We start from the raw sequence: 14,409 nt of genomic DNA on the forward strand, positions 1-14,409 counted from the left end.
CCCCCTCTTCCTCCCTCCCTCACACTCACAATGTTGCTTTGAACATTGCTCAGCATCCACAATGGCTCTGAAATGCTCAGTAAATATGAGCCACTAACACCTGCAAACACTGCCAGCAAACATAAACTGTACTGTAAACACTCACATTCATCCCCAGGATTTTTTTTTTTATTCCTGCCCTCGATGCTCCTCCTGACGCACATTCTCCATCTGCTGCTGACGCCTCGCACGCTCTACTTGTTACTTTTTTTTATCTCTTATCCGCACTAACACTTGATTTCTCCCACTCCGGCTGTTGGAAAAACATTTTTTTTTGGTCTCCCTCTCTTGGCGTCCTCCCCCCTCCTCTCCATCCTTTCGCTCTTGACTGCTGCGGATTTTTCTTTCTCCTTCCAGGGCCCTCGAAGTCTCTCTGTGGTCACTTCAGGAGGTTTTGTTTTTCCACTCAGACTCCATTTTACCTCTTTCACTGAGACATTAACTAACAGCTCTCTTCTTATTCTCTCCTGCTCTCATCCAGCACTTTCCTGTACTTCAAAGAGACGAACACAGTCAATATATTCAGTTTCAACATGAGTGTAATTTTCAGTGGTATGTGATATTCTTTTATAGCTGTAACTTGATTTGAAAGAAATGGGAGGCACTGAAGAAAAACATCTTTCTCCCAGACTGCACTCATTAGTGTTGCTTTACTCTTGGCCCGACATTTTCATTTTATTTGCCAATCAGACCCAAACATGAATCAACCCTTCATACCCGCCTTTTACAAATGCTTTTTGTAGTGAAGGAGCCCCTCATTGAGAGAGTTAAGGCAAGTGCCTTGCTGAAGGGCATTTCCACGCATGACCTCTTTTTGCCCTCTCCTCTTCCACACACACTCCTGCCTCTGACAACACTCCTCGGGCACAGACTCTGTGGCTTTTAAGACGCAGGACAAACATTGCGGACGGGATCTTAAAGTCAGCCTCTCCACTGGTCAATGGGACATATAGAGCGCAGCGAGAATGTCTTATCTTGTTTCATCTTTCAACTCACGCAGGAATCACTTTTAACTTTAATATTCAAGCTAAATCTATTCATATTTGCATGTATTATTTCTCTGGTTGATCATCTTTAATGTAAAAAAAAACTGGGATAAAACAGCATCATGGAGACTTGTGTGTGATGTTGAATGAACTATTTGTCAGCTGTGTGTTTGACTCCCCCGGCCTCCACAGGTCAACCCTCTCCCTCGGGGCAGTACCTGATACCTGGCTGATTTTATCCACCTCGGTGTGTGTGTAGTGCAGAATGTGTGTGTGCCTTGAAAGGTGCGTTTTTCTTGATGTCTTCCAGTCAATAGTAGCTTCCTGCCTTCAGGGCCTGTGTGTTGTTTAATAGGCTGGTCGGACACAGGGCACCTGTGTTTCCTCCCTCCGTCTGTTCCTGCAACAGAAACACCCTCTGTTTGACCACTTTGCTCTGTTTCACTGGCACATTTGTTCCAGGTGCATTATGGTTAAAGGTGGAGGAGATTAGATAGCTTCTTGAAATATGAGGAAGGTGTTGTCATTTAAAGTCCGCTCAGGTGGTCTGAGGCCCTTTTTTTAATGGCCGAAATGTCTCTTAGACCAACACGTGGACGGCGTTGTCAGTCGATTCACAACTTTGATCCAGACTGAAATATCTCAACATTTTCTGGATGGATCTGCACAAACGTTTGTGCAGACATTCGTGGTTCCCATAGGATGAATCCCACTGTCTTTGGTGATCCTGTGACTTTTTCTCAGCGCCATTAGGAGGTTGACCGTGGTGGTTAGTGAAATATCTTGACAGCTATCGAATGCTCAGCTTGGAGGTTCATTTTTGATCTCATCTCAAGGTTGAGGCACCAACTAACTTGTTGTTACCGTTGTTTTCAACCTCATCTAGTGGAGCTCCAAGATTTTCCGCTGAGGAAGGTCATGAGATGTGGTTGAAAGCTGGTGTCATGTTCCCCTGAGGATATAAACTTTGATCCCTTAACTTTTCATTCCCCAACTGTACTCCTGTGTTCACGGCTTTTCTTATGGACATGGCTCTACGTAAGAAAAGAGACAGAAGCAGTTGTGTGAAGAATGAAAAAGAGCTTGAGAGAGAAGTTCAAATACTGCCTACTTTCTCATGTCTGCACATCGGGTCGATCGCTGCCTGAAGTGGCCTTGATTGTCGGATTGATGGTTTCGGAAAATTACAAAAATTGTTGGATGCAGCTCCCAGAAGTCCAACGTTGGAAAGGTGTGTGGAGAAGGGATTTCAGATGCACTTTGACGATCAGAGACCCATTTAGTCTTGTTATAAGTGTGTGGAACGTGGACAGCAAAGTCAGTGCAGCAGAATCAGAATCTCACACTGTGAAAGGGCTGAGACTCAAAGAAAAGGAGGATGGTTTGATGTTAAAAAGATGACAAAAGGTTCAGAATAATCAGCCGGGCTTCGGCCAAAGCAATTAATCAACAAGGTGATGGGTTCACTCGCACAATCTGGGTTTTCTCAAGGGCCACAAAGAAGCCTGAGCCGGGTGGGGCCGACACAGCAGCGCTGCCATTCATGGTTTAAAACAACAGCGTGTTCTGCAGCTCATTTGGACGGACAAACTCTGTCAGCCTACATAATACTTATTTGCCGGGCTGAATTGGTTGGCCAGTGTCTCGGGCCCAGAGATAAGTGGAGAACTTTCCAGATGACTGGCGCAGGACAACCCCGACCCGTCATCCCACTGATTGCCACACACTCCTCTGCTGCCTTTTTGGCAGCAATTTCTCCAGGGGCCCCTATTCTGTCTTTGAGTTTGTCCCCATAATGGTAATGGGACACATGCCTTCTCCTCCACACACACACACACACACACACACACACACTGTTATATCACACAAACACACACATAGATAGACATTCTTGCTCTGTCTCTCCATCACACACACACATACGTGGACACAGTTAGCATGGCTCTGTGTTAAATGTAGTAAGTCCCAGTCGCCCCGTCCTGCCAGCTTTGTCTGCCCTCAGCTGTTCCGGCCCGGTGCCTGTATTGTGCTGCCGGGCTCATTACCAGAAGCACTGTGGCCCGAAACCTCCTCGCTAATAGGCCCAGAGAGAGACAGAGAGGAGTTATTTCTGCTGTGGCTTGTGTGTAGCAGTATAATGTTTTGTTTTTTACTCTTTTGGCAGCGAGACTGTTAATGTTTAACGTTTGCCACCGTTAGCTCTCTGGCCGGACATCAGCTGGCTGAGGAATTTGAAACTGGGTTTCAGTGAAAAGGTTTTGCCCTCGTCCCTGTACTGCACGTTGACTTGAAAGCTCCTCTGTATGTATGAGTGTATATGGTTGAGTGTGTGTTTCTGCATGCCTGAGCAGGGAACTGGAAAGAATAAGTGTCCAGTCAGTTGATGGGCTGTCTGGAGTGGGCCAGGCCACTTGGACAACAATGGGATGAAGTGCAGCTATTGTTTAAAGTTTACAGGGCGGCGCGCGGTGTGTACAGTAGTGCGAGGGATACAAAGAGAGGGGTGTAAAGAGGTGAGTCAGGAAAATGGTGAAATGTGAGGAGAGTGAAGGCTTGGAGGGACAGAGAGAAAGAGAAGTGCATACTGTAAACAGAAAGACGTCAGGGCTGATCTTCATCAGCGGAGAGACAGCGCTCTGACTGAACTGATATTGAGGACTTTAAGTGATTGTCTCAGAAGTCAGACAAAAGCCTTCATACAGTCGGATTCAAGAGTTGTGTAATTAGGTTTGAGGGTTTCTTTAATGGTGAATTAGGCCACGAACCACACAGACGTTCGTGAACTGAGAATGACTGCGGAGGTTGCAGTGGTCTAATGAGACCAAACAGCAGCCTCCACCAACCAGCACTGAACCTGAGGCAAGTTCAAGCGCACGTTTGTTTTCCAGACTGCTAGAAAATCCTAAAGTTTCTAGATATGGACTCATTTAAAAAAGGTACAAAAACAAAACCCATAAAACAAAAATGTTGGAGTTTTTAGCAGGTCCAAAATGGATACCCAATAAGTACATGATAATAAAGTAAATAGATACTTGACTTTGGTCGTAAAGAAAAACTGTAAAACATTACAGTATAACAACAGTTTAATTGTACTTATATAAATAGGTTTTATATAATTTAAACTATCTACTTTTACTATTACATATATATATATATATATATATATATATATATATATATATATTACATCTACAGAGTGGACTATATTAAATTAATGTGAAACCACATGCTTTAACTAATTTACAGTAATTATATATATATATATATATATATATATATATCTTTGACAGTGTGGATACTGTTTTATATTATTTAGGCAGAGGTAATAAACCGTTTAAGGTTTGTTTCCACTTCCTGTACATTAACTTGAATAAAAGTATAAACTCACTTCTGATAGTACGCTGCATAGTTTCACTACAACAGTTTCAATATGTTCAATATGTAAAGCCAACTGTTCTGAGCGCGCGCCGAAACACCCAGTTTCACGTGCTGCAGGTCTCTCGGTCCTGGAGCGCGCGCGGCCTCCCTTCTCCATCACACCGTCCTCGCGCCAGTCCCACGCGGCGGCACCAGGTGGGCCGCGCCACCGCCGAACCGTGGCATCGTTAACGCGCTGCAATTACGAGGCCGCAAAGAGGGACGAAATAATTGCGAATAAAACTACATGATGCAGAAAATAAAAAAAGAAATTAAACAGATGCGCATGTTTTCAGGATCATTGCTTTCGTCCTTTTAAAAATGCTGAGAGTTGCAAAATAAAATATGCAACATTTCAGGATATGCAGCTGACTTTTAGCACGTAAGTACGAGGCTATTACTACAAATAAGAATGATAATAGTAATAGTTTATTTTTTATGTTGATTATTACAACATAAAAAATAAACTAAACACTAAACCACTTCAGCTAAAGACTAATCAACGTGAAAATATGAGTACTGTGAGCTCTACTCTATACAAATAATTATTTACAATTTAAAGTGTTTATTATCAGCTTTTAGTTTGTAAAATCAGAATACTTCAAAAAGACAACAGTAAAAAACAACAGTAAATTTGTCATGCTTTAATTAAAATAATTCTTTAGAAATTCATTATTTACATCTGCAATAATATTAATAACAGTATAAGAAAAAATAGTCACAGTTCTTACCAAACATCAGAACATCAGCATGACAACAAACTAAATTTATTTGACTCAAAACAAAATGTATTTTCAAGCCTTGTTGGTTTTAGTAGCCAAATCACCGTCATCCCCGTCCCCCATCAGTCACTCTCTGCGGTAAATTGCATCACTTCCCCCGTAAGTCATTCATCATTTACAATATGTACATATTGCTAGATAAACACATTAATTGTTGTTGAGGGGCATATGTGGGGCATTTTGTTGTCATTGTGATTTAATGTGTCACCTTTTAGTCTATTTTCACTACAGGGAAAGCTCTTAAATCTGAATTTACAGTGAAAACAAGTCACAAAATGAATTTGCAAGCACACACAGATCAAGAGAAGGACTTGATTTTGCGATGATGGGACTGAAAAAGCGTTGTAAACAAAAGGCAGGCATAGTTCAGTATAAAGAAGTTGCATATCCGTGTTCGCTGGATCAGTGGGGTCAAGTTGCAGATGTGCGAGGAAAGAAAGTCTTTGGCCAAAACAGCGTTAAAGAGCTTGATATACTGAAAATATGCACCTTGATGTGAGACGTCAGGCTGAGTCTCTGGAAACAGGTTCAGTGTTAGCAATGTGTAAACGTGCATGAGTTACCCCGGGCAACGGCATCAGTGATGACAAATAAATAACACGTGAGCAGTGAACCATGAGAGGATGTAAAATAAAAAGTGTTGCTGGTTCATCAGCAGAGTCTGAAGTTCACATCCAGTTTTGACTTTCATGCCTTGGTCCTTGATCAGATGAGTGTCAGCCGATTCAAAGTCTCAGTCCGGGTCAAGTCAGGTCCAGCACCAGCGCCCCGAGTCTGTCCACGCATCAGGGAGAAGGGGGGGTGGGGTGGGACTAGAGGTGGTCGTAGGCGGCTGCGGAGGGTGGAGCGGTGCGGGAGGCCGAGCTGTAGTAATAGGGTGAACCTGCGGGGGGAGGAGACACACAGATGGAGGCCTTCAGAAGAGGAAGGTGTTGGGTGGTGCTGGATCAGACTTTCTTTATCCATCTGATCTGAGGTTTTACAGCAGATGGTCGAGCTGAAAGTCTGAACGGCTTGGAGTTTGTCTGGCGAGTGCATCGAGTCTTAACCCCTCACATGACTGAAGACGAGACAAATGCAGGACTTTTCCTTTTCTAACCAGGTTGACTGGTGATGCAGAGGAGGAGATATCCCAGAATGCCTCTAGGCTGATACACACCAGTCTGATGTCAATTCATAGTCTACATCATCAGAGCAAAAACAAGATGATGTACCAGTTTTTTGTCTAGCATTTTTGTTTGAAACCCATGTTTTTTAATTTTACCACTATATCTCTGCTAATGACACACTACGCGACTACAAGACATACTGTATGTCTGCTGTCTGTTCCCAAAGTCAGGTGGATCATGGAACTGACTTGTTTTTGAAGGCTTCTCCTCGGTCTAATGTGCCTCATTAGTATGTCGCTTTGGACCAAAACAAAAAGTCTTCCAAATGAATAAATATAAATGTAATGATGTATGAACAGAGATGGGGGAAAAAAACTGCTGTAAAAGGAATTTAAATTGGATGTATATTTGGTGAATTTCTCCTCTGTTGATCGTCTCCTCTCTGTGTTTATTTTAGCCTTTTTAGTGCCGTTAGTATTGTTTTATCTGTCGCCTGATTTTATATTGTTTTGCCGGTGACCTTTTATGCTGCAAAAAAGGTTTCCAGCCTTAATGGGACTTTTTGAATTGAAATCAGGTGGAGCAGAGAGCCTTCAGTAAACCGTAGTTGGTAATGTGATCATATGACTGAGGCCTCCTGGTGAGTCTCTCCTCTTCGCTATCTAGATCATCTAAATCATTTGTCTTTTATTGTGGAGGTCACAATTATTCCCTTAAAGTAAAACTAAAATACATCTGGAGGTAATGTGCTGAGTGCATACAGTTGTCAGCAGTAAACAAACAGAAATATAGCACAGTACAGTCAGTGTGTCCTTACTCACCCAGTATGCTGGAGTTGGTGAACCTCCAGGCTTCGCTGTAGGAGGTGTAGGGCGAATGGCTGTAGGTCTGACCTGTGTAGTCTGCACCGGCTGCAAGAAAGAAAAAAATAAAAACTTCATCAAACACTCACATCTAGATAAAACACATCATTGCAACAAAGGCAACATTGGTTATTAAAAGGCAAAGCTAAGACGTCGCCAGGAGCTCTGTGGAGTCGGGTTGTTTGTGTGTGTGCCAGCATCTGCTCAGCCTTAGCTCATAATTCACCAACAGTTAGCGCAGCCTGTAAACCATTAATCTGTGGTGCAGGTGGATGGCTGAGGGTAAAATCCCTCGGCCCACTGGTGCGTGCATGCAGCTAGTCTCTACGCCCTCTCTCCTGAGCGCTCGGCCCCTCGCGTCGCTCAGCCTCTGCCCTCTGAAATGCCCTCCTCCTCCTCCTCTCTCCGTCCTACACTTCCTGCTTTAGCCTCTGTGGCACTCCTCTTTCTTTCTTTTCTCTTTTTTTAACATTCCAATATCTAATTGGTAATTATGTTGGCTGGAATGAATCCCTGAGCTCCCCACCTCCTCCTCCTGTCCTAACCCCCCCCCCCCCACTCAGTAATTGTGTAGCAACGCTTCCTCACAGCGAGCCCACCAGAAAAATAATAAATCAGACCCTCTCATTTCGCGCTTCGGAGGGCAGACTTCAAATAAAAAAAGGCACATCACACACACACACTCTCTCTCTCTCTCTCGTATGCAGGCATCCTGACGCACACACTGATACCCACACAAATGTGCACGTTCATGCACACTCTCACACACACACACACACACACACACACCACAAAGACCTCCTCCTCTTCGCTCATACCCAGACTTTACACCCCCTCCGCCCACCCTGCATCTCCCTCCTGGGCCCCCTGGTTCCCATGGCGATGTGTGGTCAGAGGTGTCTGGGTGGGGGGTGTGGGCAGCAGGGCGGAACCCCCAGCCTGCTCCCTGTACCCCCTGGGCCTATGTGCACCCGTCCGCACACACACACACACCACCATCACCCTGGCAAGATTACTCATTGACTCAGCCTGTCTTCCTGTTAATCTACAAGCCTCCATTGCTTCCTCTCCTTCTCTTTATTCCTTCTCTTCCTCACCTCTCCCGTCTCTTTCTTTCTACCTGTCTGACTCCGTTGGCGCCCCTTTGCTTTTTATTTCCTACCTAATTCCTAAAGTGAAAACGGTGCCTTACCTGCTACCATGCCCGTGATGGCAGAGGAGGAGTATCCTGACTGGGCAGGGGAGGGGATGTGAGGTGGGTAGCCTGGCAGGGTGGAGCTCACCATGTCACGCCCTGAAAACACACACCAGAACACGCACCTTCAACATCAAGCTACAAGATGCTGAACTATTAGTCGCAAAATTGATTAGCTGATCGTCAGAACATTTTTGCTCCTAACGTAATTGCAACAATTTACTCAGATGTGACTATTTGCTGGTTTTCTTTGTCTTGTATGACAGTAAATTGAGTGTTTTGGAGTTCTGGACTGTTGGTCGGACAAAACAAGAGCAACTATTTAGCATTTTTCACTATTTTCGGACAATTCATACACAAAACCTATATTGAAAAATGTATCAAATAAACAGCAGATTAATCAATAATGAAAATAAACTTTGGTTCTGGCGTACACAGAAGTTGTACAGCACAAATGCAAATACATTTGCTATGAGTGTGAACATGAATGAGATGGATGGCCTGCATTACCTGAGATGATAGGCTGACTGCTGAACTGCCCGTACACTGGTGCATGATGGGAGAATGAGTTGAAGGCGTTGGGGAAATGGTTGGAGTTGCCGCAGCTGCTGCTGCTGCTGACAGAAACGGGCTTCTGCAGCGCCTGCAGCTCTACGAACGCCAGGTTGGATGCTGCCATGTTTGGGGAGGGGCTCGTGCTGGTCACTTCTGGGGACATTTCCTGTTTTAGACAGAGCGGCAGGGACTGTAGGGGCTCTGAGGTGGAGGACAGCCAGTGTGCAGTGAGGAGGGGGCCGGGTGCAGGTGGGTGAGAAAATGGAAACAAATGGTGAACATGAGTGGAACAAAATAAACTGAGTGAGATGTCAAAAACAAACAAAGAGTGAGTGGCTGCAGGACACTGTTGTGGTGGTGAGAGTCAGCACGCAGACCAAAGGGCATCATCTAACATTAAGAGTCTCACCAGTCACCATGGTGTAGCTCTGGTGCGCCGTCAGATTGCGTCCAATGGCGGAGCTGGTCTTGGCCTCGTCTAGGCTGCCATTGATGAGGGACAGAGGGTACAAAGTCTGTGGACGAACAGGGATTAGCTATTAGTGTAAAGTGTGTGTGTGTGTGAGAAGGAGCAAATATGCATACGTGCAAGTCAAACCCCTCACACGACTGAAGATGACCAAGAAAAGCAGCTGCGTTCACGTTCAAGTATGTTTCAGTGTTTCAGTGCATGTTGAACCTGAGACTCGTGTCTACCTGCTCTGTCTTGCTGCTGGAGGCTGAGCCAAATGAGTCAGGGACATAGTGGTGGCGGTCGAACCCACAGTCCAGATGTTGCGTGGCTGCCGAGAAGTGATCCACCCTCATCTGTTTCCTCGGGACGCCTCCGCTGCCCTGAGAGTCCACACTGTGCCGACAACTCTCCTGATCACCTGAGAGACACCGAGGATGTTTGTATGTGATGTGTGTGTAGTGAAAACTGCAAATCATTTCTGCAGTAAATGATTAATGATTAAGAGTGTGGATGAATTGTTTATGTGTTGTTTTTTTAATGCTTGCAACACCAACAGGCCTCAAATTACCCTTTAAGGGACGAAGGAAGTATTTTGAATTCAATTGAACAGATTTTTTTCTGAAACACTTCATTGCTCTTTGTTTGATACCTCTCGGAAAAACTTGTTCTTATTGAATTTCAAATAAAATAAAGGTCAAATAAGTTATTAAATAAAGGTGTTTTTCCACTTTAGGCAAGATGCCAATAAACTGTCAGAAACTAAACATTAACCTGAAAAAAGTTGCTGAATGTAGCTGCTTGTATTTGGAAATTACTTCATGTTGCCCCAGAAACTAGCAGAAAATTACTTTTCAACCACATTTGCCTCTTTGTTTTGGTCAAAACATGACGCAACACCCTCTGCCATGTTTCACCTTTCACAATGATACAAGTCTGATGGGCTTCCTCCCATGCACCGCCACAATAAAACAAAATTATGCCAATGTGTGGTGTCTTGTCCATTTGATGTAATTCTTACTGTCATCGTGGCTCCTCTTGCCCTCGGCGCTGGGTTGGGGGATGCCCAACAAGCCACTGATGGAGTAAGTGGAGCCCAAAGAGTCCGACTGTGGAGACTCGGGAGGGGTCACTGCTGAACTGGGGACTGAGAGAGAGACAAAGACAGATTTGAGACACAGAGCGGAAATGATACTGTACATACTCACTAGTCCTGTTACTACAAGGTCATGAACTTAATCCTACCGGACAATGAGCACGTTCTTTAATCTTTAACCTTAATCCTTCGCCATCACATGATAATGATTGGTGATATGGATTCATTGTGCATGTGTGCAAGACTTACTTAAGGTTTGTCCTGGACTCAGGCCTTTTCCATCCAGAGGCAGATTGAACGGCTGCTGGACCTTCGTTCGAATTATTCTGAAACAAAAAGAACATTTAACACTCTCTTTAAATGTAGTTTGGTGGGTGTAATCCTACTCATCTATGACCCAGGAAACCAGATATCGATGTGCCGCTGAGCCACAGAGACATATTTGTACCTCTATGAATTAATTGATATTTCAGATTGTCACCTGTTAATGGAGCTCACGCTGGGCACCGTGTCGCCGTCACACACTCCCTCTGCCAGCAGCCGGTCCCTGATTTCCCAGGCGAACATGGTGGGATTCTGCCTCTTATACTCTGCGATTTTGTCCACAACCTTCGGGGTGGCCACCTTGGGCTTGGAGCCGCCAATCACGCCCGGCTTGATGCTGCCTGTCTCGTAGTAACTGGAAGATGGAGGAGAAGGAAGGTGCTGTGATTGTGTATAAAGGTAAAGCAAGTTTCAGTCATTACTTTAGACTTGGCTGTGAGACAAACACATCATCAAAGTGTCCTGTACAAGTCAACAGACTCTCAGAGGTCAAAGAACACCAACAGGCTCATTAACAGCAACAGGACAGGAAGTCCAGTAAGGCACTCGTCGGCGTGCTTACCGTCCCAGTATCTTGCTGACGCAGCCGTGGCTGACCCGGAGCTGCCGGGAGATGTCGCAGGGCCGAACCCCCTGGTGGGCCATGTCCACGATGCGTTGCCGGATCACCTCCGGAAGCGGGCGTCCATTAACAAACATTCCACCTAGTTGGTTAAGACCCCCATGACCTGGGGGAGGAGGGGGGATGAACACTCATAAATGTCATGTACCCAGAGACATGCCAACTTCAAGCGCACTGCAATTATAAAAGTCAAACACACCTGGACACAAACACACCCTTTTGGGACACTGCAGACCCAGAATAACCACAATGAAGACAGAAAATATTGTGAAACTAAACCAAGGAGTCAAATTTAGATCCATAAAAGCTGTTCCCCATTGTCAAAATGATCAGATTCTTTGATAATAAATACATTACACATACACACACACTGCACAGATGCAAAGAGTTTCTGACTGCATGAAAGGCACGTTTAAGTCATCAACTCATTTAATGTTGCAAGCGATGATGAAAAAGTGGCTGTGAAATGAAGGAAGAAGCTTAGGAAATGTTACAGTACAGCAAAGTAACTAAAATATTAGAAGATGAAGATTTCATTGTCCCAAACAGAATATTATGTTGTCCCTGAAAACTGAAGAGCCATATTGAATCTTTTAAAAACGACATTTATCATTCAGTCTCTAACGGGCTGAAGGTCGGATGTGTCAGTAGCGGCAGCTGCGTTGTCAGGAGTGTGATGAAGTTTTTACATTAAAACAGTGGAGGACACAGGAGACGGTGGAAGCAGCAGCGAGAAGAAACAAACCTTCACTGCAGTGAGCAAACAAGAAGCGCTGAGTGATGGCAAAGATGGAGACATCCATGTTTCAGAGTTGATTTACTTATATTTAATTAAAAAGGAGGGATTTCTGTCATTTATAGACATTCACACTTTTTTTTATTTGGGTCTAAACTTTATACCCAACTGCAAAGCACATACTTTTAAACTGATGATTGTTTGATTACTAACAGACGAATCACCTTCTTATTAATGATACCTGCAGGCTTACTCTCACAATTCTCAGTGAAGGTGGCTGTTGTTATTTTGTGCTTGGAAATTATAGAGAAACATGTCATTTAAATATGTGGTATTATCTGTCTTTTTATGTGTATTTTTCATCTTTTGTGAAGCACTTTGTATTGCATCTTTTTGTATGAAATATACAAATAATGTTTATTATTACTATTACATTAAACTTGATGAATATATAAGAAATTGATGGCAGACTGCTTATTTTTATTCATGTACACATGTAATAAATATGGATTTTATAATATAAAAAGTTACTTTGGTATCCTGCAATATAGTGACAATACATTTTAGACATGATTATATTATTCATTACATTTTTACATGCATTTGAAGCTTATCATTTATTAGTGCTAATCAAAACGAAATGTGTTTGAACTCATGCTGAAAGTATTGTGAATATAATAAAAACTGACACTAACAATATATTTGATTTTGATAAATATAGATGTATTACAGTTGTAATATGTTGCACGTGCATTGATCTAAATTAAATGCACAGATCTGTCAAAGTCTGCTCCTGCAAAAATAACCTACAAAACCACAAAAAAAACGGTTCTCCCGGTAAGCAGCAGCAGACAAAGCGCTCGCTACGTCTCACCAGCAGCCTCCACTATCTTCTCTATAGACTGCACGGTGGTGACTCTGCAAGAACACCATTGCTTTTAATTTAACCCATTGAGACACTTCTCTTTCTCAGCCTTTTCCCAGCTTTCATTTCCACATCAAACAGCCGGACGAGGCCGAGGGAGGGAGGGGAAGGGAGGGAGGGAGGGAGGGGAGCCTCTATTAACGCTGCCAGCGGAGTGTGGAAAAAAATCTCCCCGCCAAGCTTCATCAACCTGCAGGATATTAAAGCGGAGCAGACCCGGGGGGTGTTGAGCACGCTCGCGTGCACGCGCACTGTGCACAGACACCTCGTGCACAAAAAAACAAAGCGTGAATTCATTACGAAAACACTTATATATATATATATACATAGCTATATATACAGATAGATAGAAAGAAGCCGTTAGCCTCCTGCTGCTCCATGATTGACCCAGCTGAAGTGACTCTGACCAGGAGAGGGTTGTTCCAAATTTATTTCTGACAGCTTCAAGTGTCATCCAATTAACTTCCTTAATATCCTGCACTGCAACCAGAGGAAAATAACAATTCACTCCTTCAAGAAGTCACAATGAGCAGAAGAGACACCTCTCTGCATCCCATCGAAGGCCTTCTTCACAGTCAACAGACAACAGTGTCTCCAATGTTTCACTGCTAATGTTTGGCTGGCCTGCCTTTTAAAGTCTGCTGCTGTGCTGCCAAACAGTGTTCAAACCCACAGCACTTTATTTTAAACTGTAGAGGAGGTTTAAAATAAGTTTCCAAAGATACCAAATATGTCAGGCCACATTTTGGTTAAATGTGTGTAAAATGATGCACACTAAAGGCTTTCTAACTATACTGTAATGTAGTTGTAAGCAGATATAAGGACATTTTGTCCACTTTTTTACTATTTGTCGACAATTTGCTTATGGGTGCCCACAGGAGGAGTTACACTTATATCTGCCTACAACCACATTATGTGCATGTGTTATAAATGTTTGTATAACCCCCCAAACTTCAAGCTCCATATGGCCCAATATGTTCAGTCGGCAGCAGAAAGAAGCTCGTGTTGTGTAGTTACCTCTTCCACTGTTGATGGACATTTCCCTGAGCTTTTGGTCCTTGCTCCACCAGCTGAACGTGACGCTCTCTTCCACACTGTCCCAGTTAAAGTGTTTTTACTCCACGCCCTGCCTCGTCTGGCATGAGTGTGCTCCTGAGCGTCACTGTCAACCGATCGCTGCTGGAGAGCAGAGGTTTGGGAAACTGTCAAATATTCAAATACTCTGTGTGCCTCTGAGAAATACAGCAAAATACTGAATATTGTCTCCAGGTCACCTGCACATGTGATAGGCTGTGGACAGCAGAAGAGA

General features: G+C 43.8%; 1 protein-coding gene across 1 annotated transcript; it reads right to left on the reverse strand.

Annotated features, from left to right (window-relative positions):
• Positions 1-6,036: 6,036 nt before the first annotated feature.
• Positions 6,037-14,139, reverse strand: pax8 (paired box 8). The gene is made up of 11 exons (XM_070924249.1): positions 14,118-14,139; positions 11,380-11,545; positions 10,975-11,172; positions 10,743-10,819; positions 10,419-10,544; positions 9,643-9,818; positions 9,356-9,461; positions 8,902-9,147; positions 8,389-8,490; positions 7,155-7,244; positions 6,037-6,107 (listed from the first exon to the last, which is right to left on the reverse strand). Exons 1-11 carry the CDS (start codon positions 14,137-14,139, stop codon positions 6,037-6,039), a joined length of 1,380 nt encoding a protein of 459 aa, XP_070780350.1.
• Between the last annotated feature and the right edge of the window lie 270 nt (positions 14,140-14,409).

This window comes from Enoplosus armatus, chromosome 18 (assembly GCF_043641665.1).
Source record: "Enoplosus armatus isolate fEnoArm2 chromosome 18, fEnoArm2.hap1, whole genome shotgun sequence".
NCBI classification, from domain to species: Eukaryota; Metazoa; Chordata; class Actinopteri; order Centrarchiformes; family Enoplosidae; genus Enoplosus; species Enoplosus armatus.

Bases quoted from the DNA above. Each gene is read 5' to 3' on its own strand.
- pax8 (XM_070924249.1), bottom strand. From the start codon at position 14,139: ATGTCCATCAACAGTGGAAGAG. The intron at 10,820-10,974 runs GTGACAATCTGA...TTTTTGTTTCAG, and splicing joins AGCGTGAGCTCCATTAACAG to AATAATTCGAACGAAGGTCC. The intron at 9,148-9,355 runs GTGAGACTCTTA...CCTCCACCTCAG, and splicing joins GAGCTACACCATGGTGACTG to AGCCCCTACAGTCCCTGCCG.